At 34.2% G+C, this 26,141-nt stretch overlaps 1 protein-coding gene across 2 annotated transcripts in view; it reads right to left on the minus strand.

Annotated features, from left to right (window-relative positions):
- Nucleotides 1-2,221: 2,221 nt before the first annotated feature.
- Rfx (regulatory transcription factor Rfx) overlaps nt 2,222-26,141 on the minus strand; it is a 154,146-nt gene continuing 130,226 nt past the window's right edge. For both annotated transcript variants that reach the window (XM_017609658.1, XM_017609659.1), the window contains 8 exons: nt 9,394-9,478; nt 9,115-9,325; nt 8,863-9,027; nt 8,174-8,614; nt 7,770-8,072; nt 7,382-7,696; nt 3,485-3,853; nt 2,222-3,414 (listed from right to left, as the gene is read on the minus strand). In XM_017609658.1, the coding sequence (XP_017465147.1) occupies nt 3,265-3,414; nt 3,485-3,853; nt 7,382-7,696; nt 7,770-8,072; nt 8,174-8,614; nt 8,863-9,027; nt 9,115-9,325; nt 9,394-9,478 (2,039 nt within the window). In that variant the 3' untranslated portion in view covers nt 2,222-3,264. The remainder of the gene's footprint in view (nt 3,415-3,484; nt 3,854-7,381; nt 7,697-7,769; nt 8,073-8,173; nt 8,615-8,862; nt 9,028-9,114; nt 9,326-9,393; nt 9,479-26,141) is intronic.

Here is a 26,141-nt window from a genome sequence, read left to right on the forward strand (position 1 = left end):
AAAAATACTCTGACACCTCTGTTTTGAAGACGGTTAAACAATTCTGCAAAAAAAAAAACAGACAAGATTGCATAAAAATCTACTTATGTTTTGTATGTGCGTAGTATAAATATGTAATGTTCCTCAACTTGTACATATAATTAAAAATATAATGGCACTATAGAATGGCATAAATCGAGTTTATGCATTATTTATTCATTCTAATAAGTAATTTAAATATTTCACCAATTATAGATACAACCAATACTTCCAAATGGTAAAAAATCATATAATTTTAGATGATCGGTTGTGGGCAACTCGACAAAGGCAAAATATCTCAATGGTATAAGGCCTTCTTAACCCTTCGTCTGACACATGAGTCCAGCCAGGCCTTTTCCATTTTCAAATTACAAAAAAGGGTACTTTAAATATAGCTAGAGGCTTGAAATTTTAGGTAGCTTGCTAAAGTTTAGTAAATTACCAATATGTAAAAAATCGTGTTGGTATCATATATATAAAGCTAGATATATAGAGATGTTGATTAATACATCACATTCGTAACACNCACTGAAAGTGTCTTCTCCACTTCTTTTAGAAAATAATTATGAAGGAATGTTCCGTTATTATAAACCATCGCTTGAACTAAAAACGGCGGATGATAGTAGTAGCAAAATATTTACAGTAGTAGTACAACCAAATATTTTGAAGCATTAAAGTAGTGGCGAAAATGTCGTCTATACGTAAAAAATACAGCTGCATAACTAAAGTCCAAGGAAGAACTGATTCTGGATGCTGTCTTCAATATTTATGAAGAAGCGAAAGTAAAAGTTCTGGACTCTGCTGAATATCATAATTAGGACTCGGAATCTCATGCACTAAAAATCGAAAATATGCGCATATAATTTGCTACAAAGTTCAAAAATATGAGCTATAAACAAGTAAAATATGCAATTCAAAATATATTCCTAATATTTTATTGCCGGTACAAAAATAAATAACAAATGTATTTTAACAAGAAAATAACGAAAACAATTAACTTCAAAATACAATACTTATTTATGCATAAAATTAGTTTATAATTTAGCGCAGCCACAATCTTGTGGATATAGAAACATTGAGAGTTTAATAGTGGTTCAGATGGATGTTCGATTGGTTTAAGTGGTGGCAAGATATTAGTAAGTTTGTCATTTTGATTCCACAACTCAAACAACCTACAGCCGTTTGGCGGCTCTAATGAATTTCAGTACCTCATACAGAGAGAGGCAGCTGCACTCTACAACATCCTGCAGGAATGGCTTGCCGAGTGTCTTAAGCATCATCCTTGCGAGAGCTGGACACTCGCACAGGAAGTTTCGACTGTCTCTATATCGCAACTACGACAAAACCTGTTGAAGGGTAATCCAATCCTTTCGGCATGTACCCCACCGGGACAGTACCCTGTGCACACTGCAGTAAGTTTGTAGGTATCTTCTTTGTTAATTCTTAAGGGAGCTTTGGTTTTAAGTGGGTCGTAGGACACCTAGAACTGCCGGGTAATCCTGTAGGATCCTTCACAGTTCGACCTCTTCTTGGCCTTCGAGTGATAAATTTTGGTATTTTTTTTTGGGACACATTCAGCGCGGAGCCGCACCTTGCCAGGTCGTCCGCTGCCTTGTTTTCGTAAATGTCTCTATGTCCCGGGACCCATATCAGGGTAAGTTTGTATTGATCAGAGATATAGGCTGGCTCTCTCCCACAATTCTTCACAAGTTGAGATTTAACAGAGGTATAAGAGAGTGCCTTAATGGCCGCTTGGCTGTCCGAGAAGATATTCAGATGAATATTTTGGAAAAAGTTATAGGTATTTTTTAAATGGTTGTATTTTTTTATTTAAATAGTTGTAAGTAAAAAAAAGCAGAAATGTGCAAAACTATATGCGTTTATTGTAAAATAAACAAAAATATTCGCAATAAATATGAAATTTTTTGCTATATATGCAAAACTATGCGTTTACTGCAAAATATGCAGAGCCGTAATCATAATATTATTACTTAAGCAACCAAAAAACAATCCTGCGTAATAGATTCCATAAAAAAAAACAATAATAAAATACTGGAAATTATATTTGTTTTGCCTTTTTTCTACTTAAAAAAAAATTCAAGAAAGTAGAACAATTCGAGTCACCTCAATTACAAAGTGATTCTAATTTGTAAACTTCTATTGTACGTAGTTTGAAGAATCCAATTTTAATAGAGTATCTATGTATATTTTGATGTTGTTTTTCAGTTTATTAGTCATTCAAAGTATAGTTAAAAATAGCAACAGTGGGCTAGTCCTCTGTTTTCTCTGGTGAGTTACAAGTGTCTTTGCCCGAAAAACACCAACATTCATTCTTAGTGAAACCTTACAAAACTGATATTAGACGATTTCTTATATATATATGTACATACATACATTCACATATGTATATGCATATTATAACTGCAACAGATATACATACAAACATATATAATTATTATGCATATGACACGTAAACATGAAAGTTATACAAACAGCACATACATATCGTCGCTACCATGTCAAACTATCGAATATGAAAATGGGTACTTTTTAGGAAAGCAAAAAAACTGTTGTAAAAATGGTTGTTTTTTATTAGTAAAAAGTGAGGGAATCTACACTTTGTTAAAGCAATGCTTCTAAGTAGACTCGAAATTTGACTATTTGGCAACTTGCGTATCATTCTAAACGCATGCGCAAGGTGTCGTAATTGAAAAATAATTTTTGCACATTCGATAGTTTGACATGGTAGCGACGATATGTATATATGGACAATATGTAATTATTATCGTCAATCAAGTTCAGAGAAATTACTTCACACTCTGTAAATAGCTTGTTTTCATATACACCGACAAATAAAACCGATGAAGGTGGGTAACCGCGGCGATCGACAATTTTCCTTATCTGGACGGCTTAACACTATATGGTGGCAATTACAAGTAATAGTTGCTTACCTTCTATTTAAATAATACATATGTACGTGAAAAAGTCCTATGAATTATGTAAATTTTATATGCTATTATTATTTTTTTTAATATTTCAATGTTTAAATGCCTGGAATTCCTTGCGTTGCAGAAGTAGAAAATATATGTTCCCGGATTTTTTGTTACGTTATGACTGTCACCACTATAAGGACGCCAATAAACAAAGATATTCGGCGAACTTTGCCTGCAAAACGCCAACGTCGCTGCATTGAATACTGGTGGTTGCGGTCCTGTGTACACTCTGCTGCCCCAAGCCAGCACTCACTCATTCATGCTTCAGACGCTTCGCAGAATTGCCGACGGAGGAAGAAGCATTGTTGATATTGGATGAACTAAGTTGTTGTTGTTGCTGCTGTTCGTGACTCTCGCTGATAAATTCCAACTGGTAATCGAATTCAAAATCAATATCTTTGTGCTATATTGCCGAAGGGGAGGGGGAATCGCATAAGTAAATATAACCGGAAACAGATTCTAATGAATCTCACCATTCGATCGCAGATAACTGCAATTGTCGTTTTTTGTTGCGCTTCAGCTATTTTGTGCTCCACCAGGTAAAACATATACTCATCATATAGCAAACGTATTAAATGAAAGCTACCGAAACTGGAAGCAGAACGTAATGTCAGGTCACGTATTACCATGGAGCTGTAGAAACTCCACTTGAGTAGGAATTGACGTGCTGCCTTGGCGTAGCTTGGCTTGCCACGATACTCCTGTAGAGCAGAATCCACAACCAGTTGCAACCATGAGGCCCATTGTTCTAGCGAACTTTGTTGTTGTAGTGCAGCTTTAAAATCATTCTCCAAACGTTGAACGACCGCCGGCTCACACTGGCATACCCAAGCAGCTTGTTCCTACAAAATAAAATATTATGATTAAATAGAAATCAAGCATGTATTATTAGGTGAGAAGGGCGATTTTCATTCCGCGCGAATTCAAAGATGTATAATTATAAAGAAACATACACATATCATATATGATATTTTAATTACCGTCTTTATGGTCCGATTTCGTTCAAATTAGCTTATGTAGTTGAAACAAAATAAGTCATACATTTCCAAAAACTTACCTTGAATTGGCACTGAAGTCAAAATAAAATATATTCGACATAACATTAATGTTTTATTTCAGAGATCATAACGATTATAAAAAATAAAATTAAATATAGCTGTATAATTATTACTGAACAATGAAAAAGTGGTTTTCGTCTTCTGAGACGAAGATCGTAAGACTAAACACTTTTTCATATCTTCTGGGACTTTTATTATTTTTCGTCTCCCGGGACGTTTATTTCAAGACGGAAATGAATTACTTTCCATGCTTTATTTAAAAAAAATTGTTAAAATCAAAACCATTTTTAAGAGACATCAATGCACAACATTCTCAAACTAGTCACATTGAAATATTGCCTCAGGTTTCACTGAAATCGGCGTTTGAATTGTTGGTTGCGAAAACCTCTTTTGTTTTTGTCCCGTGCGAATGGCCTGGTTAATTAAGAGCTATGCGGTTTTAGATTACGGTTTTTTCAGTTTGAATGTGTACGATGGACATGGAAATGCCCATATGTATGCATATATGTATATATACAGTGTCCTAGACCACCCGACGAACCTTTCTAAAATGGAGGAAAATGTTTTCTTGTTTTATTGGAAAACGCAAAAATATGAAGCACAGTAGAATCGCGGAAAAGTTAACTCACGCAAAAGTTAATCGCTCGGCTAACTAACCGATTTCAGCATTCACGTACTGCTCTAATAAGTTAACTTTTGGGTTAAGTTTTCTGAGCTTACAAATTTTTCAAACCAACCATTTGTTTGTTACAAAAACAAGCGCGAGCTCAATTTCGTTTACGGGTATTTCCCGAATTTCTCTTTGTCGTGAGCATTTTAATTTGTGAGTTTAAAAAATGTCAACAAAGCAGAAAAGGTCATCGTAAATCAAATTAAATGTACATCAAAAATTGGCGTAAATTTCAGATTTAATTTAAAAATTTTCCTCATATTTTCAATGTCCTCATAAAACTTATTAATTCTTTAAATAGTGCACATATTCTTCTTTCTTATGCCTACAAAAACCTTAAATTGGTTAAAACAATAACCGAATTAGTGCCAGAAGTAATTTGAAAAGGTTTTTTAAGAATAAGTTTCGTGACCTGTACTAGGTCACTTAAAAAGTTCGTGCACTTTTCTTTATTTTGTAACGCCGTGTTATTAACCGACTTAAAAAAATGGAGTTGGCTATTAATTCGTCGGAATATTTTTTTTTTTTTCGCTTAAGATTACTTGTTTTACATTATTTGGATAAAAAAAGTCACGCACACCAACATTGATGCTGATAAAAATCTAGCTCAATTTGTGATGAACTCTGTTTGCTTTGTTTCATATCTATATCATAATATGGTATTTAATTTAAAATTGTTATTCCTTTATTGTTTGCTCTTGTTGAAATTTAAAGTATTAATAATCAAAAATTTTATTTTCTAATAACAAACAAATTCATAGAACAAAAATTTAACTTCATGAATTTAAACAAGTGTAAATGGTTAATTACCCTACATTTACTCAATATATCATAAAATGATGTTTAATGTAAAATTGTTATTCCTTCAACGGCCGCTGTGGTGTAGTGGTAAGCAGTGCGCGCTTCCACTCCGCAACGTCTGGGTTCAAACCCTGGTCAAAGCAACATCGCAAAAATATAGAAAAAAGGTTTTTTCTTAACAGCGGTCGTCCCTCGACAATGGCAAACCTCCGAGTGTATTTCTGTCATGAAAAACAGCTTCTCATAAAAATACAATCGCCGTTCGGAGTCGGCGTAAAACTGTTGGTCCCTCCGCTTTGTGTGACAACATCAAGGCGCACGCCACAAATCGGAGGAGAAGCTCGGCCAAACACTAACATATGTGTAAGCGCCAATCTATTAATATTATTCCTTTATTGTTTGCTCTTGTCGAATGTTAAAGTATTAATAATCAAATTTTTTTTTTTCTAATAACAAATAAATTCATAGAACAAAATTAAACAAGTACAAAACATACAGTTTAATTACCCTACAATAGGCGAGTTTTTTTACCCGCATACGTATCTGCGCTTATAAATTGTATGGAGCTGTAAGCGACAAACTTTATGTGTGCTTATGAATAGTTGTCGATAAAATCAAAATTACTTGTTTCGAAATGGAAATTGTCGATGATTGTTTTTTTTACCCATTAAGCGTGTAAAAAAACACGGCTAATATCTACTTTGATTATGGTTGAAACAGTTCAAGTTTTTGTATAAAATTTTGTTTAAAATTTCTTTTTCCCTTTTTTAGTAGGTTTCTTACCATGTCTTCTGGCGAATTGGTCGTGATAGATACGGAACTGAATAAGCGATTGAAACGCGGCTATTGTCAAAAGCATACGATTTCGCGTAAATGTACATTTGTAAAATGCGTAGGCGCTCTTCGAAAACATATGTTTGAAAGAGCTAAATGTTGCATTTCAAATGCAGCAAACCGACATTTCATTCAATATTTTATAAAGAGAACACACTTAAATGTAAGATTTTTTTTTTTAAGGTGGAGTTAATTAATTTGTGTAGTGAACTGCTTATTTAATACAAAATTGTCATGGAACTTATTTGTGACATGTTTTACATGCACCAGATCTGTCTGAATTTATTCCCACGGAACTTACGTTATGGTTCAGTGCAAGTTATGTCGAAACCCCGATAATTTTATACATTAACATGTGTACGACAAAATTTTACATAGCACAAAAAAGCTTCATGAAATTAAATTCGCAATGCATGACACTAATTACGTAATGCACAAAAAATCGGCTTAACTGTATAGTAAAAATTAAAAATAATATCACTTTAATTTTATTTTAAAACTTAATAAACCCCTCCTTTTTGTAAAGTCGGTAAATAAAGTAATTTTAAGCAAAAAATTAAAAATAAACCGACTTCAATGCTCAAATAAAAATTTAGGAGTACTGTTTCTTCATGATCTAATGGTTGGAATTATCGAAAACGGTTAAAAAAAATATTCCGTCGAACCGAAAAGCATAATTATTTTCCGATTTTTATTTAAAAAATTAAAAGCAAGAATTTTTGTGATTTTTATAATAAAAATCAGAAATCAAACGTTTTCCCTGTCGGCAAAAGAGGAAAATAACTTTGATTTATAATTCTTAAAATAAAACTTTAAGATGATTTTTAAATAAAATATTCTACATATAATCTGATTTCGAATTAAAATTTACTCCATCAAGCAACTATAACTATGTGCCATCATTTTCAAATAGTTTCCGTACGTTTTTAATTTGATAAATCTACAAAATTTAAAATCACTTTGAAACAGCATCAAACCTAAAAGAAAACTTCGGAGGCATTACCAACCTGCACATTATGGAAGTCCACACGATTTAAGTCGTTCAGCATTTGAGTGATTTGCGAGCCATTCTGGAGAACAGCACGAGCAGCCTGTGCCAAATGGTTGAGCGATGTGTAGCGGCGTAAAGTTTGACAAAAAGCTGACACCGCTGATGATTTTATTTGTACCAGACGATCTGGCACTCCAACCATAGACTCGCACAACCAAAGTTCCAAGTTTTTGGCAAAATTACGAATGGCCTGTGTCAAAGCATTCGGAATGGAGCGCAACACATCGGGAATGATTACATCAACCATATTTTGGTAGAATTGATAGTCCACCTACCGAAGCGAAAAATTGATTTAAAATTTGATTTAAAATCTTAAACGTAAAAACCCAAAAGCGTCACCTCACCTCCTTGATGAACTTTTGTACTTCTGCGCAATGGCACAGCAAATACAGTTTTGCCTTGCTCAGATACTTTTCCTCTTCGCATTCGTCCATATTGTTGTTGTCGGTCGCACGCCAAAACTCGCGCCACAAAAATTCAATGGTACTAAATTCCAGGTTGAGCACAGCATCTAAAAAGGACTCGCAGTGTTCACGATACATGGCACGAAATGTTTCCACATCATCTTGTGAGAGTTCGTTGCTGTATGTATGATCCAACTCGATAGGAGGAAAGGTGGGAATCGCGCCAGCACCATCGCCCAGATACTATTAATATTAAAAAATATGTAGTTATATTTGCAGATGCATTAATTTGCTTATTAAGCAATTAGGTAGATAAACTATTTATTGATGTAACAGTTATATACCTGTGCACAAGTCTCATATGTTTCTGGTTTGAAATTTAATTTTTTCAAACTGCGATTGCCATTGTTCGACATATTGCCACTACCGCAACTACCACCTGCGCCGCTGGATGTAACTACACCACCGGTAGTTGAGTGTCCAATGCTACCCGCTACTCCATTTACGGAATGTGTTGAATACGTCGGCTTTTCGTCCATCATATGGTTTAATATGGAATCCGGTTTGATGCGTATGCCATAGTAGTGATATTTGGAATTGCCGCGTGTGCCCAAACGACGTGTGCGCAAGCCAGAGAACACCGAACGAATTAGTTTGCCGAAACTGGCAGCATTCACCGGCTCCAATTTGTTCTCGTTGCAGTGCTGTATATAATGATTGTACAGAGTGGAACGGGGTAGACTGACTCCATCAGCCGTCTCGTAGTTACGTGACAACCACTTGATCTGCAGCAGCCACCACCAGCACAGAATTCAAAGTTACAGGCGAGTGAAAGAGAGACAAAAATATCGACATTATTTAAAGTTTGGACCAGCACTCAATCGTATAGCAATGGGGTAACGCAAGGATGTGGGTGCAAAAGGCGATGGGCGTTATGCACAAATTTTGCATGTAATTTACAAAAATTACGTTGGCATTTTCAATTTATTACTTTAACACTCGTAAGGAGTATGACATTGAGTACATAGCTTACCGTCGCAGAAGCAACTTTATTGGTTGTGCCAAGTCCATTTTGGTCGCTGTCTGGTGATGCACCTCCACCGCCAGTGCCGATACTACCACCGCTTACAGAGTTCGTTGTTGTGGTAGACGTTGGGGTTTGTGGGGTACTCTGCGTTTCTTGGATATAAGCCACTTCCTAAAAATAGTAAACACATAGCAATGAAGACTCAGTGAATGCATTTTTTTTTGGTGTTATGGAAATTCTGTGGTATTCGATGGTTACCGTTAAGCTATGCGGTGAATCTCGACTGTGGGATTGCGACGATGTATTGAGCAATAATCCCTCTTCAACTGGTACCAAATATGGCAATGACGACGCGTGTGTGGTGGGCGTGTTTGCAACCGATGCGGTTGCATAATTGCTTGTTGCCGCTGTTGAATAGTAGGCTTGGCCATTTGCTTGGTAGTCGCCGACCGGGCAAAAAGGATACGTCCTACGTGGGAGGTTAACATTTATTTAAAGTACAAATGGATATTATAGCCTCAATTAATTTCTATTTACATTTGCGTTTGACTGGAATTGCCGTGATACAACTCTGTATCTACATATTGCACTTGATAATTTTGGCCAGCATCCTGCGCCGAAACTGTAATATAAAAAATGAAAATAATCTTAATGTATTTATTTACGTATGCTATAAAACTTGGTCAAAATACGATTAAATATTTTGCCCTTAAACGTGAATATGGTACTTATTTATTTTTCCAAAGAAACCCGTGAATTAAAGTAACTTAAGTGACTTTTAGAAGGTTTGACTTTGATTTAAAAAGTAATCCGTTTCCCTTGAAAATTTTCATATTTTTATTACGCATCTTGAACTACACCTATGCTTGCAATTTCAATTTTTTTTGCCGAACCTAGGGATCGTCATTTTACATTTTTCGGTGACACCTGCATTCGGCAATAACATTTTTTTAAAAGTTCTACTGAAATAATCATAATACTTCCTTAACAAAGGTTTACGGTTCTTGGTGAGCTTTAATTTACTGCGATGAGGGTGGCAGAACCGAAATCTGGTCGGTAAGTACTAGAACGGGGTATTTGAGATAAATGAACTTTGGAACAAAAAAAGTGTCTCCTCGAACCCTACGTTCGGGAATTTTTTTCAAAAAGGTTTTGCAAAAAATTCTTTAGACTCAGGGGCGTACGGCGAACTTTCTGTCGGTGCGGTCTTATGTATGTACATTAAGGCGTATCACGAAAAAAAGTTTAGCGTGTCAGTTTGATTTGAATATTTATGTCAAGAGAAATTGTTGGGTGTATCGCGTTTTTTGCCATACATTTCTTATTTCATATCCGATTTTTAAAGTCTTTATCACCGAAAACGGCTCGCTCAGACTATACATAATTGAATATAGCCTAACCCGTTTATAACAAGGTCGTCATCGTATGAAAATAAAAATCTAGGGATAGTAATTCCAAAATTAATTAAGGTATTAATTAAAACGGTGTTGAAGGCCAAAACTTTTTAATGGACAATTATAGTCATGCGTGAGACCTTTCCAGCGATATAAAGATTTGAAAAATCGGGTATAAAATAAGAAAGTTGTAACAAAAAACGCTATTTAGGGGTTTTAGCGGTTGGCTAACAAAAAAAATTACACCCTAAGGCACACCGCACATTACGCGGCTAATCAAAGTAGATTAATCGTTTTGCCATGCCGAAACGAATGTATGACTACTCGACTTCTGCTCACTTGCACACCCTACATAAGTCACCAGCTAATAAACACTTTCTACACATAACATATTTTCTGGTCGCACAAAAAAGTAAACAAATGCCGATTTCAAAATGGCAAGCGCCTTACAATGTTGGTGCTTTGATTTATGAAGCTTTTATGATTAGACGAAAACACGATTATGAATCGTAATGTACAAAGCTTCATTGAAATAAATGCGTTCGGCATAAAAGCTTCATATTTTAGTATGCAGAGACGATTACCCTACTATGGTTAGGCGCTTAATGTGCGGAGTGCCTAAATTTTCTCTCGACATATGAGAAGTCCACTTGCAAAGTGCGCTATGAAAAATTTTTGAAATTTTTAGTGCAAAACACAATTCACAGTGCAAAATCTTTTTATGTTCTGAAAAAATAGCATCAAATGTTAACTCTTCTTCCAAAAGTCGCTATCATACTTATTTATAAACTTTCATAAGTATACATCTTCCGATGAACTTAGAAAACTGCTTTAGGTCGTATAGACTAGAGTTGTAAAACTATCGATAGTGCCACCATCGATAGTTTCCATGCTTCAGAAAAAAACTATCATTACTCGCTGATAGTTTCCAGCAATACTATCGATAGTGTCAAACGCTACCCTCGATAGTACTATCGATAGTCAATGTAACGTTATGTTCCAAATTAACAGGGACGGCATCGAAAAACCAAAAACAAAATATTGAAAATATAAACACACTTAGGGTCGTTTTCTTAAGTAAGTTTTAACTTTAACATTCACTTTATGTTTAAATATTGCTTTAACATTTATAGTTCTGTCTAAGTAAAGCATTTTATTAAATTGTATTTATTTATTTATATATCTATTACTGAAGCTTACGATTAAAAATAAAATTATGAGCCTAGTAAAGAAAGCTTCTTCTTATGATCTATAACACATGGCAACAAAAATGGGAAAAAACTTGTTGCGGCAAATGTTACAGCTGTTTTTGATTGGCCTGTCAGTGCTGCTTACGAATCCATGAGCATAAGGTTTCCATCGGCTCCAGACTTTATGAAAAACGAGGTCAAAATGTCAAAAAATCGGGGTTTTTTGGCAATATTTTAAAAGCTCTAGCAAAGAACCAAAGGCGGTATTAGGCTTAAATTAAAGCTATAAGTCTCGACTACGATCCCTGAAAATACCATCCCTACACCTTGACCTGAATTGAACAGCAAAACCTGATTTTTTGCGAAGTTTGAGTACCCACCGCAATTAAACAAAAGGGGATAGAGCCTTCCACTTGGGCTGAAATTAAGGATTGAACTTTCGACTACAATCGCTTAAAATACCGTCCCTGAACCTTAATCGTAAGGTCACTTATATTTATTTATTTAACAGCAAAAACTGATTTTGGCAAAACTTATTTTTTTTTTTTCAATGGCACAGTATTTATTCCAGTATTTTTATATTGTTCAATAAATGACTTTTAGTGACCATCAGGTCAAGGTGCAGGGAAAGTAGTCGAGAGTTATATCTTTAATTTAAGCCCCAATTGAAGGTTCTATCTCCTTTTTTTGTGCTAGACTTTCTAAAATACAGCAAAAAAAGGGATTTTTTGACACTTTGACCTCGTTTTTCTCAAAATCTGAAGCTGATGGAAACTTTATGCTTACGGACTCGTAATCAGCATAAAAAAGTCTATCAAAAACAGCTTTATCGTTTGCCGCAACAAAATCACTGTTACCTTATTTAATTGTTGCTTATTATAAATTTTCAAATATGATATATTTTGTTTAAATTTCATAATACAATTTTTTGATTTGTTTACAGCCAAGAAACATACAAACGTCAAACACCGATAATAGAAATGCTTTACTTCAGACATAGCTTTATGGTTTGAAGCAACGTTTAAATATAAAGGGAACTTCTCAATTAAAGATTGCTTGAGAAAACGGCCATTAAAGGAAAAATCACAATGAAAGTATCACTTATAATAAAAAATTGACTAACTTAAAAAACTGACGCGCAGCTACATGGAGACATTATAAATAAAATCGGCTGTGCAAGAAGTTTAAAACTATCGATAGTCAACTAGTACTATCGATAGTTTAACCTAACTTTAACTATCACTACTCATCGATAGGGGCAAAAAAATAAAACTATCGATACTATCGATAGTACCATCGATAGTTTGACACCTCTAGTATAGACCGTTAATGTTATCTTATGTCATGTTATGTTATGTTACAATTTTATAAGGCTCTTATTTATCCAAATTTTCAGGTAATAATAAAAAAGATTCAATTTAAATATCACTTATTGTCGTAGTCGTTTTTAAAATTTTTGGCTTTCTATTATAAAATCACATAACGCTGTTTGCAAGTGGACTACTCATATGTGTTGAAATAAAAGTGGCACACGGCAAACTTTTTTTCTGTCATATGTCTGGGCTTATGTATGTACATACTGTACATTTGTAGTATATAAAATGCCCGTTTTCTGAGTCGTTTTTGGCCATATTTATGAGAGCTGAATACGGGACAAAAAATAATTTTGCAAATTTTTTCCACAAANGTGCTAGACTTTCTAAAATACAGCAAAAAAAGGGATTTTTTGACACTTTGACCTCGTTTTTCTCAAAATCTGAAGCTGATGGAAACTTTATGCTTACGGACTCGTAATCAGCATAAAAAAGTCTATCAAAAACAGCTTTATCGTTTGCCGCAACAAAATCACTGTTACCTTATTTAATTGTTGCTTATTATAAATTTTCAAATATGATATATTTTGTTTAAATTTCATAATACAATTTTTTGATTTGTTTACAGCCAAGAAACATACAAACGTCAAACACCGATAATAGAAATGCTTTACTTCAGACATAGCTTTATGGTTTGAAGCAACGTTTAAATATAAAGGGAACTTCTCAATTAAAGATTGCTTGAGAAAACGGCCATTAAAGGAAAAATCACAATGAAAGTATCACTTATAATAAAAAATTGACTAACTTAAAAAACTGACGCGCAGCTACATGGAGACATTATAAATAAAATCGGCTGTGCAAGAAGTTTAAAACTATCGATAGTCAACTAGTACTATCGATAGTTTAACCTAACTTTAACTATCACTACTCATCGATAGGGGCAAAAAAATAAAACTATCGATACTATCGATAGTACCATCGATAGTTTGACACCTCTAGTATAGACCGTTAATGTTATCTTATGTCATGTTATGTTATGTTACAATTTTATAAGGCTCTTATTTATCCAAATTTTCAGGTAATAATAAAAAAGATTCAATTTAAATATCACTTATTGTCGTAGTCGTTTTTAAAATTTTTGGCTTTCTATTATAAAATCACATAACGCTGTTTGCAAGTGGACTACTCATATGTGTTGAAATAAAAGTGGCACACGGCAAACTTTTTTTCTGTCATATGTCTGGGCTTATGTATGTACATACTGTACATTTGTAGTATATAAAATGCCCGTTTTCTGAGTCGTTTTTGGCCATATTTATGAGAGCTGAATACGGGACAAAAAATAATTTTGCAAATTTTTTCCACAAAGCTTACAGATCTTAAAGCCTTTTTTAATAATCCTTAATGTATTAGCCCTGTGACAGTATCCTTTTACCCCGTAAAATCTGTTAAAAAATTCGATAAATCTGAGTATAATAAAGTGCAATTTTAAGCTAAGGCTTACCATTAATTTTTGGCATTTTTTTTTTGTTGGCGGTGTTACTTATTTTTTTTCTTACAAAGTAAGTATGTCCGACCATTTTTTTGAAAGAGAAACAAATGAGCCGAACTTTTCACTCGCACTTTATTATACTCAATTGCAAACCAAATTTTTTTCTAGAGATTCTAATTAAAAAGTTTGAAATTTTGGTGAAACATTGCAGAATTAATTTTTATACTTTTTGCACAAAGTTGGAAATTTGGTATTATATGATTTTTGTTAGGAAAAGGGCTTAACTTTCATAAAATAAATTATAAACATTAAATAAACTAAGGAAGAATAGCCAAAACCTACTAAAATGTGAGTCCTAATTTCTATTTTGGTCACCGTATTTATTCCTCGATTCGAATGACGTGCATTCAGATTAGAAAATAATAACTGTTTATGGAGAAAATTACGATCATATACCACCATCACTTAAAACTCGTTCACAGGCATGCAATTTTTATGAGCTGTTAAGCCGACGAAACACCGAATACGGGATAAATACAGGACATTAAAAGAAATACAGAAAATTTGGTGTCCCGTATAAAATAAATAAATTACCAGGACATTGATTCAAAAAAGAGGACTGTCCCGTATAATACAGGACGGATGGTCACCGTAGTTATAGCTGATCTAGAAACTAAAAAACTCTCAAGCACAAAATTGCAAACTTAATACCTACATACTTATGACTAGACTGCGGATGTTTATGCAGAAAACGAAGCCAAAAAATATGTATCCCATAACTATAAACAAAATGTACACAAATTTATTTTTTTGATTAATTTTAATGATTTTGGTTAAGCGGTACAACGAACTCTAAACATTTTTGCATAAGCATCCGCAATCTACTTATGACTCTAAAAACATTTCACCTGAGAATGCAGAAAGATTTGGAGTTTTTACTATGTGGGCCTAGGTCTTTCATCGTGAGTTTGATGCGTTCTGTCCCCAAAAATGCTGTTGCACTGTATTATCGACTGCTAGTCGCTGTGCAATGAATATAATGAACATTTATTTAACACGGGGTTTTCTTAAAGAATGAACTATAGTTTTATAAAAAAATAACAAAGAAATAATATGTTACAACTTGTCAAAATATGGCGCGACTATAATTTGTTCGACTACTGTATATTATTAAAGTATGATCTACTAAGCGCGTACCGTCAGACCCCATTGACATTTCTTTGGACCTTTTATAAATTTAAAGTTAAGCCAGATTTCGCTGCAATGCCACGCTCCACAATTATGGAAGTGTGTTCAGATGTTATTGTACATTTTGTGAAAAATCTTCAAATCTACCCAACTGATATAGTTCGCTACCTTGTGTAAAAATATAAATACTTCACAACATCTTACGATTAAGGGCAAGTTACTCAATGTCTGGTTAACACAAACTGCAGGTTATACATCGTTATCGACGTGATCGACTTCAAAACATATGTACATATGTATAACAGGAAGTCGATAACGTTGATAACGATTTTTAACCTGTAGCTGGTGTTAACCAGACATCGAGTGACTGGCTCTAAGTGAATTTTCATGATGAAAATTATCAATATTTATTATGCTTGTGTGACTTAGATATAATAAAAAATCCGCGAAATCTGAGAAATGTTTGCCTTGGTTTTGTTTTCGGCGATATAGGCCATATGCATATAAAAGGACTGAGCCTATGGCCAAGAAGGAATCTGGATAAATTAAGATGGAAGGAACCCCAATTTCAAAGTGGTAGTAGAGATAATTTGCACAGGCTACCTTCATAAACGAGTCATTGAGTATTCCGCTGAAGAGGGAGCAAAGCAATATACAGTCAAAGCCGGTGTTCAAATGGGTTCGGTTCTCAGTCCAACATAATGTAAGGTAATATACGTGTCAAACGGCACTCCTTTTCTGACGGAGAAGATATAATAGGGTTCGCAAACGCTATCGCCCCGATAGCCGGTACCAAGCAAGTTCTGGAATAGAGGCAAAGCCGAACACTGCGGTCACAAACTGGTTGAAAAAGGTAGGTCTATTATAAATAGCAGAAAAGAAGACTGTTAAGCCGGTGTGCCAGCTCAAATATCTAGGACGATAGGCTCAGTTTTGACGCACATCCGGATTTTAAAACCAAGAAAGCGTCAATAATGTACAATGCGCTGTCAAGAAGGCTGCTCAACATTGGTGGACGTAGAAACAGCAAACGTATTCTTCTCGCAAAGTTCATAACGTAACCTTTATTATATACCGCTCCCGTGTGGACAAAATCCCAGATCGTATCAATCAAGATATATGACGGTAGGAGGTTTAGTTTGGGTTAAACCTTGCGCGAAGAGCAATCAAGTTACCATGTTTCGATGAGATATTAATAAAGTTATGGTATAGATTTTTGCAAGGCAATTTAAAAAAAAACAAGTAAGAAAGTCTAAGTTCGGGCGGAGCCGAACATTAAATACCCGGCGCAAGTATTAAATATATGTTTTCCACCTTTCCGAAAGCTACCGCTACATGATAAGCCGGGGTGTATACATTTTAAGTAAATTAGCGTCCTTAAATTTCGAAATATTGAAATTTCAAGCATATCTGAAATTTACCGTTATATGAAAAGCGGCCTCAATTTTAGTCCGATTTCAACAATTTTCAACGGTTTGCTTTTATGTGGCAAGCACAATAACCATACCGAGCTTGGTACAAATTGCTAGAACGGTTAGCGAGATACATATATGTGATCACAAGTGGGCGGTGCTACGCCCATTTTCCAAAATTTTGTCATAAACGTATTTCTTGGTAAAGAATTGTTGCAATCATCAATTTTGAATAAATTAGCTTCAATATTTACTGATTTATCGAAGATTTTGTATTTCTCGAAATTACCGTTATATGGGATGTGGGCGTGGTTATTGTCCGATTTTAGAAATTTTCGGCCAGTTGGTATGCTGTACCAGGACCAACAACTGTGCCAAGTTTGGAAGAAATTGGTGTAGCGGTTACCAAGATATACACATGTAACCATAAGTGGGCGTGGCTACGCCCATTTGCCAAAATTTTGTAATATTCTTATTTTTCGTCTAAAACTCATTGCAAATATCAATTTTGAGTGAATTATCTTCAGTAGTTACTAAAATATCGCAGTTTTCGTTTTTCTGAAAATTACCGTTATATGGGAGGTAGGCGTGGTTATTGTCCGATTTTTAAAATTTTCAGCCATTTAGTATGCTGTACTAGGGCCAACAACTGTGCCAAGTTTGGAAGAAATTGGTGCAGCGGTTACCAAGATATACACATGTAACCATAAGTGGGCGTGGCTACGCCCATTTTCCAAAAATTTATAATATTCATGTTTTCCGTCTGAAACTCATTGTAAGTATCAATTTTGAGTGAATTATCTTCAGTAGTTACTAAAATATCGCAGTTTTCGTATTTCTTAAAATTACCGTTATATGGGAGGTAGGCAGGGTTATTGTCCGATTTCGCCCATTTTCAATACCATCCGTCCTACGCCCAAAAGAAGTTCACGTACCAAGTTTCGTTAAGATATCTCAATTTTTACTCGAGTTATCGTGTGCACAGACGGACGGACAGACAGTCACCGCTTAATCGATTTTTCTTTTCATTCTGATCAATTATGTATACATTTGCCTGTTACAAACAACCGTTATGTGAACAAAGTTATAATACCCTTGTGCACAAGTGCGCTCGGGTATAAAAATGTATTTTTCTGGCCGAACTTAGGAGCGCCTTTTAGCATTTTTCGGCGATATGTCCGAAATCACATTTCAACATTAAAAAAATCGTAAAAGTGAGATTAGACAGAACTTTATATCCACTTTGACATTGGAGCCGAGATGTTCACCCGTGTGCTGTAATCCGAATATTCGTAGTTCCGAAAAATCGGAAATTGGTATGCTGTACTCCGATCGTAATTATCAACGGCACTGCCAGCTAAAAGCGCGAAATTCGAAGTTCTTAATCAGCTACTTTGACAGAAACAAATCAAGTAAATATAATTGCAAGTGAATAGTGAAATTAAAATTTTTTTTAGTCGTTAATTGAAAAGAACTTTCCTTAATTAAGTATAATTCAATGGAATCAGTGGCCGGAGCACTTTTGTCTCAGGAAGAAGAACATGCTGCAGCTAACAGTTGCATTAATATACAAAGGAGAGTAATATAAAGGAGGTAATATTGAAATTAACAGCAATTTTGTATATTGGCTTTAATCATAGTTGCCATTTTAAGTGTTACCGGTACGGTTTGTATATTTTTAGGCACAGTAATTTACCCTGGCATTCAGTAAGCGGTCTCTAGTTACTAATAGTGACTTTTGGTGGTGAACTTGGATTTTGAGACTATTTGGTATTCAGTACGCTTTCTAACGTCTCTAGTCTCAAAAATAGGTCACTTATTTGTCAGCTGGCTAAGAGCAGGTCACAAAAATAAAAATATGGAGGAAAAGATAATTTTTTTCCATTTTATTAAAAAGAAGAACGCAAAAATGAAGGAAATTTGTTCAACAACAATTACATTAGGAAATAAACCAAAATTCTTTAATATCATACAAATCCATTTTAATATTTTTTTTTGTTTTCAAAACATTTAAATCTAAGGAAAAATTAAAAAAAATTTAACTAATAAAGATACTAAATAAAAATATCAAAAATTCTCTACGCTAGGAGGACTCGAACCGGGACCCTCTCGCCCGGCAGCCTAATGCTTTGACCATTCGGCCACTGCGCCTCTTTGGGCGACGCGACATAAACGCTATCAGTTGACTGTCTATGTTTGTTTTCACCACACATTTTTGGTGAACTTTTTGTGACTCTCTCCCACTGAATACCCAAAGCATCTCAAGTCACAAAAATAGTCACTAATTGCTAATCTCAAATTTAGTGACTTGATATGAGACTGAATTACTGAATCCCAGGGTTAGTGTGGCGATTACTAAGCTTATTTTTCGTACTTCAGATCGAAAATTTATGAACGAATACAAGCTGTAGATGACAATTAGTTATACTGTGCTAACTTGAGTGGTCTTAACGTTAAAAAATTACTTATTCAGACTCACAATTTCCTAGAAGGTCCTTAACTTCTATGAAGTAAGGAGTAACAGTGAAGGAAAAACGTCTAAACAGCCAAAACCTTCCACCCAAGAAGAATTATATGATTTGATAAGGGATCTAGTACTATCTAAAGGACCAGCAGAAGCATTTACTTTAAAAGAAAAAAACTTGTTGGGGTCAGGTACAAAGGTGACGTTCTAACATTTTCTGGAAAATTATAAGTCAAGTAGCTGCTCCGAATTCGTAAACGATGCGCTGGGGGGCTGTACCACCTTAGGATGTAATATGTCTGTAGTTATATTGACCAATTCCCAGACAGTTTTGAATACCATAGGGAAGAACAAGAGGAGAGGTTTCACCAGGACGTTAAAACTTTGGAAGGCCGATGGGATCGTCACATAATGGCTGACCATTGCTGGCTAATGGCTGGCAGACGTGATTCCTCCATTACACCTTATTCAGGGAAGTTATGCAAAAAAAAAAAACGATACAACATAAATCCAACAGTGAAGGTTATTTTCAGGGTATAAAAATCGCGTTCTTCAGTGATATTTATATTGCTTTGAGAATGTTTTCAACTTCACCGGTGTCAGTTTCTAAAACTGAGAGTTCATTCAGCATCCTGCCAAGCGTGGATAATCTGAGTTAGGAAGGAAACTGGATTTTGGTATCATAATCGTGACATTCGGTTCGACCAATTGGGTAAGTGAAGTTCTATTTTTTAAGGCATTGAGAACCAATAAGTTTATTAATTTTAAATGATAAATATGAACGTATGTATAAACTTAGTACTTTGTATATAGGAAGTAGGGATGTTGCGAATGTAGAATTTTAGACAACCGCGGATGCGAATGCGGATGCGGATGTTTAAAAGGTAACATCCGCGGATGCGAATGCGGATGTCATGTATTTTTAAGAAATAATTTCGGTGGGTAAATTAGGTGATTTAGGTAAATACAAAATGGAAAGGTTAATAATTTTTAATAACCTGCCTTATCCTGAGTTTTGCCCGAAAATTTGTATTCCGCCCATAGTAAATATGTACATGAAAACCAAAAGTGACAAGTAAACCGGTTCAGGGAAAATTAAACTCATGATAAGACTGAATGTTTTTTTAGTAATTGAATTTAAAAATTGGAGCATTGTACTTAATAAAAACTTTTTGAAGGGTCGTAAATCAAACCTGCGCCACTATAAACCTACTCGCTCGAGGCGAATAACTTGAAAAAATTGAAACTTGGCAAATTGTAAATTCTTTTCGATTGGCACTGCACCAGTTGAGAGGACTTTCCGTTATATTTATTTATTTTTATTGTGGTGCAATAACTACTTTTTGAGAATTTAGTCGGGGCTGCAAATGTTGGATATATCCTCCTGACTTTCATCTTCACAATCTAGCATCATGGCACAGTCGTTGTTTAAACACAGTTTTTTTCGAAAGAATTCTTTTGGTTGTTTCGGAATTTGTCACGTCAGCGTTTTTCGATTTTAGTTTTTGTAACTCATTTTTAATGCTTTCTTCTGTGACTGGTTAGATATACGTCTGTGCACTTGTACAATATTCCAGGGACCGAAAATAACAGTTATTTTTTCCGACTTAAATTTGGCCTAATATTTTGTATTCCGAAATAAACGTCCTATCCGTATAATAAAGAAACCGCTTATCCAAATTAAACAAATTTGGTATCATATGAAAGAGGACTGAAATAGCTTTTAAACAGAAATAACTAATGAAGGTTACCACCTCTATTTATATATATTTTTTTAAACTTAATACTAAAGAAATTCAGGTAAATACATACCTGACCCAATGTTTGTTCTATGGTAGTAAATTAACATTTTTAATTGAAATATTTTTCAATGTGTGGCTTTCCTCTTTTAGACATTTCAGTTTTAAAGCTATTTAAGTCCCCTTTCATGGATACCAAACTTGTTTAATTTGGATAAGCGGTTAGTTTATTATCCGGAAAGTACTTTTATTTCGGAATAAAAAATATTTGGCCAAGTTTAACTCGTAAAAAAATAACTGTAATTTTCGGTCCCATCAATATTCGCATTCGCAAAAGATCCGCATTGATTTTTGCGAATGTTAAAATTAATGCGGAAACTCCGCGGTTGCGAATGCGAATACTCGCAACAACCCTGATAGGAAGCATCAAAAACTATTAAAAATCAGTACGATTTTTTAGCCCCATGAAACTTGCTCTTGACTAAAATTGTTGAAATTTTGATGAAATTTTGTTGAATTTTCATAAATTTTGTATAAAGTTTAAAACTCTGACTTATATGGTTGTGGACAATATTTTTATAGAAAAACTTAACTTTAACTTGAAAAACGTTGTGAATATTTAAAAAAGTCAACACGTGAACACTGCAAGTTACTGTAGGGGAAAATTACGTGAAATCTAATTCACACACGTTCACGCCAATAAAAATTTGAGTTACGCGCGATCACGCAAGTTCACACTAGGGATGGGTAGTGGGGGGTTGAAATTCGATTTTTAATCGAGTTCGGAGATGTTAAATATTTAACACCAAGTCATAAAATCTGTATCGTTCGTTCGATTTTTAAAAAGGAGGTAGGTGTCAAATGAAAGAGTTTGCCCTACAGATGTGTAATATGGTTTTAGTTTTGTGCCATATCAAATTAGGTCAAATGATTACTTTTTCTGTGCGAAAGTAATAGCACCTCAAATATTGCATTATTTTAATGTAAAAAGATGGAAAACGTTAAAACAAGTGTAAAGGCAGTAAATAAAATGATAAACAGACTTGGCTTTCGTAAAACAGACTTTACTGCTTTTTTGTATGTTCAAATGATGAGTATATGTTTTAAGGTAGTACTCAAAAACATTGTCCAATTAGCTTGGTTTTGACACAAGTTATTTTCTTACCATACTCAACCCCCTCCCCTTTAAAATGAGCTACATCCTTACTAATATTATAAATCCGAAAGTGAGTTTGTTTGTTTGCTATGCTTTCACTCTTCAACTATTCAACCGATCATCATGAAATTTTGTACACTGCTGTTATTTAGCCCAACTTAAAATATAGGATAAATTTAATCTCGATTAGGCAAGAGGGCGTGGCACCTCCCATACAAACGGAATTTTTCATACTGTATTTCTCAGGAAATATTTTTGGTAGATTACTGGAACTTGGCATGGAGATATATAAAATCATTATCTACTCATGGATGAGAGCTGCCACCTTTTAAAAAATCTAATTCAACTTCAATTAAGGGAGTTATTTATTTGAAAATTATCTTAAACAAAAAACGGATGTCAAGAGGCTTAAAAAGCTGTAGTTTAATATATTTTGAAAAGGCTTGCCACCTGTTTGAAAAATAAAATTTAAATTAATTATACGCAAGCCATCTGAAGAATTAAAATATGGTTGTCAAACAAAATATTGTTAAGAAACCTTTAGTTTTAAAGTTTTTAATAATATTGAAGTCTTTCACATGGGTTGCCACCTTTTTGAAAATTCAACTTATATGAAATATTATAATAGTACCAGACCCGGCGAACTTCGTCGCGCACAAAATTTTTTTTTTTTTGATTGAAACTTTTTGGTCCAACATTTCCCCCAAACGGTTAATCTCACAACGAAATAAATTTGAAGAACATTTCCTCTTCACTCACTTGGCGCCAACAATGATCCGGTTCTATGGTAAATCTGTCCAAGAAACTTTATCGTATAGTTAGTGGCAATTTCAAAATGGATGCGTATAATTGTTCTACAGAAATCCAATATTCATAGACTTATTTCAGACGAAATACCTTAAAAGTAAGTTTCAGTAAAGCAATTTAAGTGAAAATAATCTTTTTTTTCCTGGAATTTATTACAGTAAAAAGCGCGCGACGATTTTGGCGGTTGATTTATCGGTGGTGATTTGAGATTTACCCCTGCACAACTCAACCCTACGAATGAAGCTTTAAGGCATAATAATACTGGCAAAAATCACACACATTGTGCCAATCGTAACACATAACAAGTAATTTTTGGCAAAAAAAAACCGACTTAAAAAAATATATATATCTCTAAATTTTTCATGATCCAATGATCGGATCTGAACTAAATTAGTATGGAACCACCTCTGAGACACTACCTTTCCGATGCAAAAATTTAATTATTGAAATCGGTTGACGTGATCCAAAGTTATGCGGTAACATACATACAAAAAAAAAAAAAAATATTCCGACGAACTGATAACCTCCTTCTTTTTTGGAAGTCGGTTAAAAATTCGATATACTCAATGGTGCAACAGGTTTATTTATTCTGACATTCACGGCACCTTTTCTAACTTGGCGATTATTCGTAATCACTCCAGCGCCACGTGGCAGCTCTTTGCAATAGTATTGCCTTTACCGTTACTAATACATATTTTGAATATTAGCCAAAGTGGATCATCAATAAGATTTTTAGTAATAACTTAGCTCCAGTGCCAACTGGCGGGTTAATTTGCGAATCCACACTATCCAGAGAGTTACTCAAAAACACACAAAAAACTTCGTTAAAATCCGTCCGAGCATTTAGGAGGATTTCACACACAAACACACCTCCAGATGAATTATATCTGTGTTCGTATGGAAAAGTAGCTTATGTCGAAAGGCTGGCTTTAGTATAAATCGGCATTCGCAGCATACGATTGCGAATGACTTACGGGCGCTAAGCCGTTAAACAACTTTTAGCAAATAAACGTGCAAGAAATAGTTCCGATACTAGGAAGTTAATATTCTTTTTAAGTCTAATCAAAAAATTCTTTGTCGTTTAAAAAATAAAGGGAATGCCGCATTATACTAAAGCCGGCCTTTCGACATAAGCTACTTTTCCATACGAACACAGATATATACGTTTGTACGGCGCTACGCCCTCTTTTCAAATAGCCCGTTTTTCTCCATGAGTATAAGATCGATTTCATACATCTCTACACCAAGTTCCGGTACTCTACCATGAACATTTCCATAGATATTCGGTATGAAAAATTCGGCTTTTATGGGAGGTTCCACGCCGAACATTATTTTAGCCTATAATAATCCTTGGGACCATTAAAATGGATTATTTATCACCAAAAAATGTTGGAGATATTTTTGGAGATAGCTAAAAATTCGGAAAATGGTTGGCTATCCTATTTTAGCACTTTAGCGATAGCGAAAGTTAGAATCCGGCAGATGGTCGACACAGTTGGCTTTTTGATTTCGAAAAGAACCTCATCAGCAAGAAACGCTATGTTTTCAGATCTAAATATTTTAGCATCCTTTCCAAATTGTTTCCCATAATTTTCTTATTTATTTGATAAATAATTGCAAACAATACGCGTTTTTTCGTCTAAGAGTTTCATGGAACTTTCGCAAATATCAGCAGCACCAAATTTTTTTTTTTCAACATGGTTGACAACCGAAAAAGGCTTTTATTTTTTCGAACATCCAATCAGCCAAACTTCAAACAACTTGCGTTTCGTGATAGCATGATCGCCCAGAAAAAACCCGTTTTTCTTGAAAACGGCTAAAAACGGCAAGTTAAGTAAAATAAATTGAATCATTACATCTTAATTTAACCATTTCTGATTCCATTTTGTTTGCCGAAAGTTAACAAAATAGTAAAAGCTTACATAAAATCATAAATTGAAATAAATCAGAAAACTTTTGAGGTTATCCAAATAAGTTAGTTTTTTGCAAACAAATGATAAAAAGTCAAATTGGGACATAGATTCTCACTTAGATATAGTTTTGTTCGCATTAAAAATTTTCCTTTAGTTATTCGAACTTTACAAAAACAATGCACTTGAAATTTACAAAATAAACCGGTTGTGCAAACAACGTATCAATAACGTTTTGAAAGTGTAACTTTAGTTTATTGCTGTATAACGGTGTTTTTTATTTTACAAAAACTAAGTAAAGTTTCTGTTATTTTGGAGTATTCTCTACAGAATGGCAACAAAAAATAATGTAAAACTGCCTTTACGANAGTTGGCAACTATGAGTATACATACTTTAAATTTTAATGTGAAGAAATTGGTTCATTATTATTAAGTATTGTATAAAATAGTAGTTCTATATAAAGTCTGAAAGCTGCATGCGCATTTCTGGGGTAGCATCCACGTTCGACATGAATTTGTTTTTTGTAGAAGGGTCATTCCATTGTAAAGAGGAAAACGACATAAATTTAAATATGCCCTAATCATCTCTATTTCAGTAACCTCTGTTTAAATGACTTAATTTCATTAACCTGTGAGAAAATATTAAACAAATCAAAAGAAGTTGTAATTTTTGTATATAGAAACTTATTTCATGCATAAGTACTTTACACCAGCCACAAGGAGATGTTCCAGCAATTACAACTTTAAATATTTTCTATAAAGATTATATAAACCTCATTTATATTGAAAACGAAAGCGTATAATTCATACTTCACAACACAAATATGTACATCGTTCCAGCAAATTAAGTGTTTTGGCTAAAATTCATCTTTGAGTGCACAAGGGTAAAATAGAGTTATTTTCAATGTCCCACCAGTCACATTCATTCAAATGATAGTTACATAAAACTAAGAAATCGTTTGGAATTTTTGTTAAAGCAATTTTATAAATTAGTTATCCTTCTATGTTAAAAAATATCTTCCGCTGTTGTATAAGTTTTGACGACATACTTAAAATTCTTGATCATATTCTGGAGTAAAATATCCCACTAGTCACAATGGAATGGCCCATAAGTGTTAGCTGAAAACCCTGCTGACAGAGTACGTTATGACAGAAGGAAGCAAAGTTAAGATGACCTTTTTAGCGACTTCATGATATTTACTCTTAACACTAACCCA

This window comes from Rhagoletis zephyria, unplaced genomic scaffold (genome assembly GCF_001687245.7).
Source record: "Rhagoletis zephyria isolate East Lansing unplaced genomic scaffold, Rhagoletis_zephyria_1.1 Rzeph_scaffold_00244, whole genome shotgun sequence".
NCBI classification, from domain to species: domain Eukaryota; kingdom Metazoa; phylum Arthropoda; class Insecta; order Diptera; family Tephritidae; genus Rhagoletis; species Rhagoletis zephyria.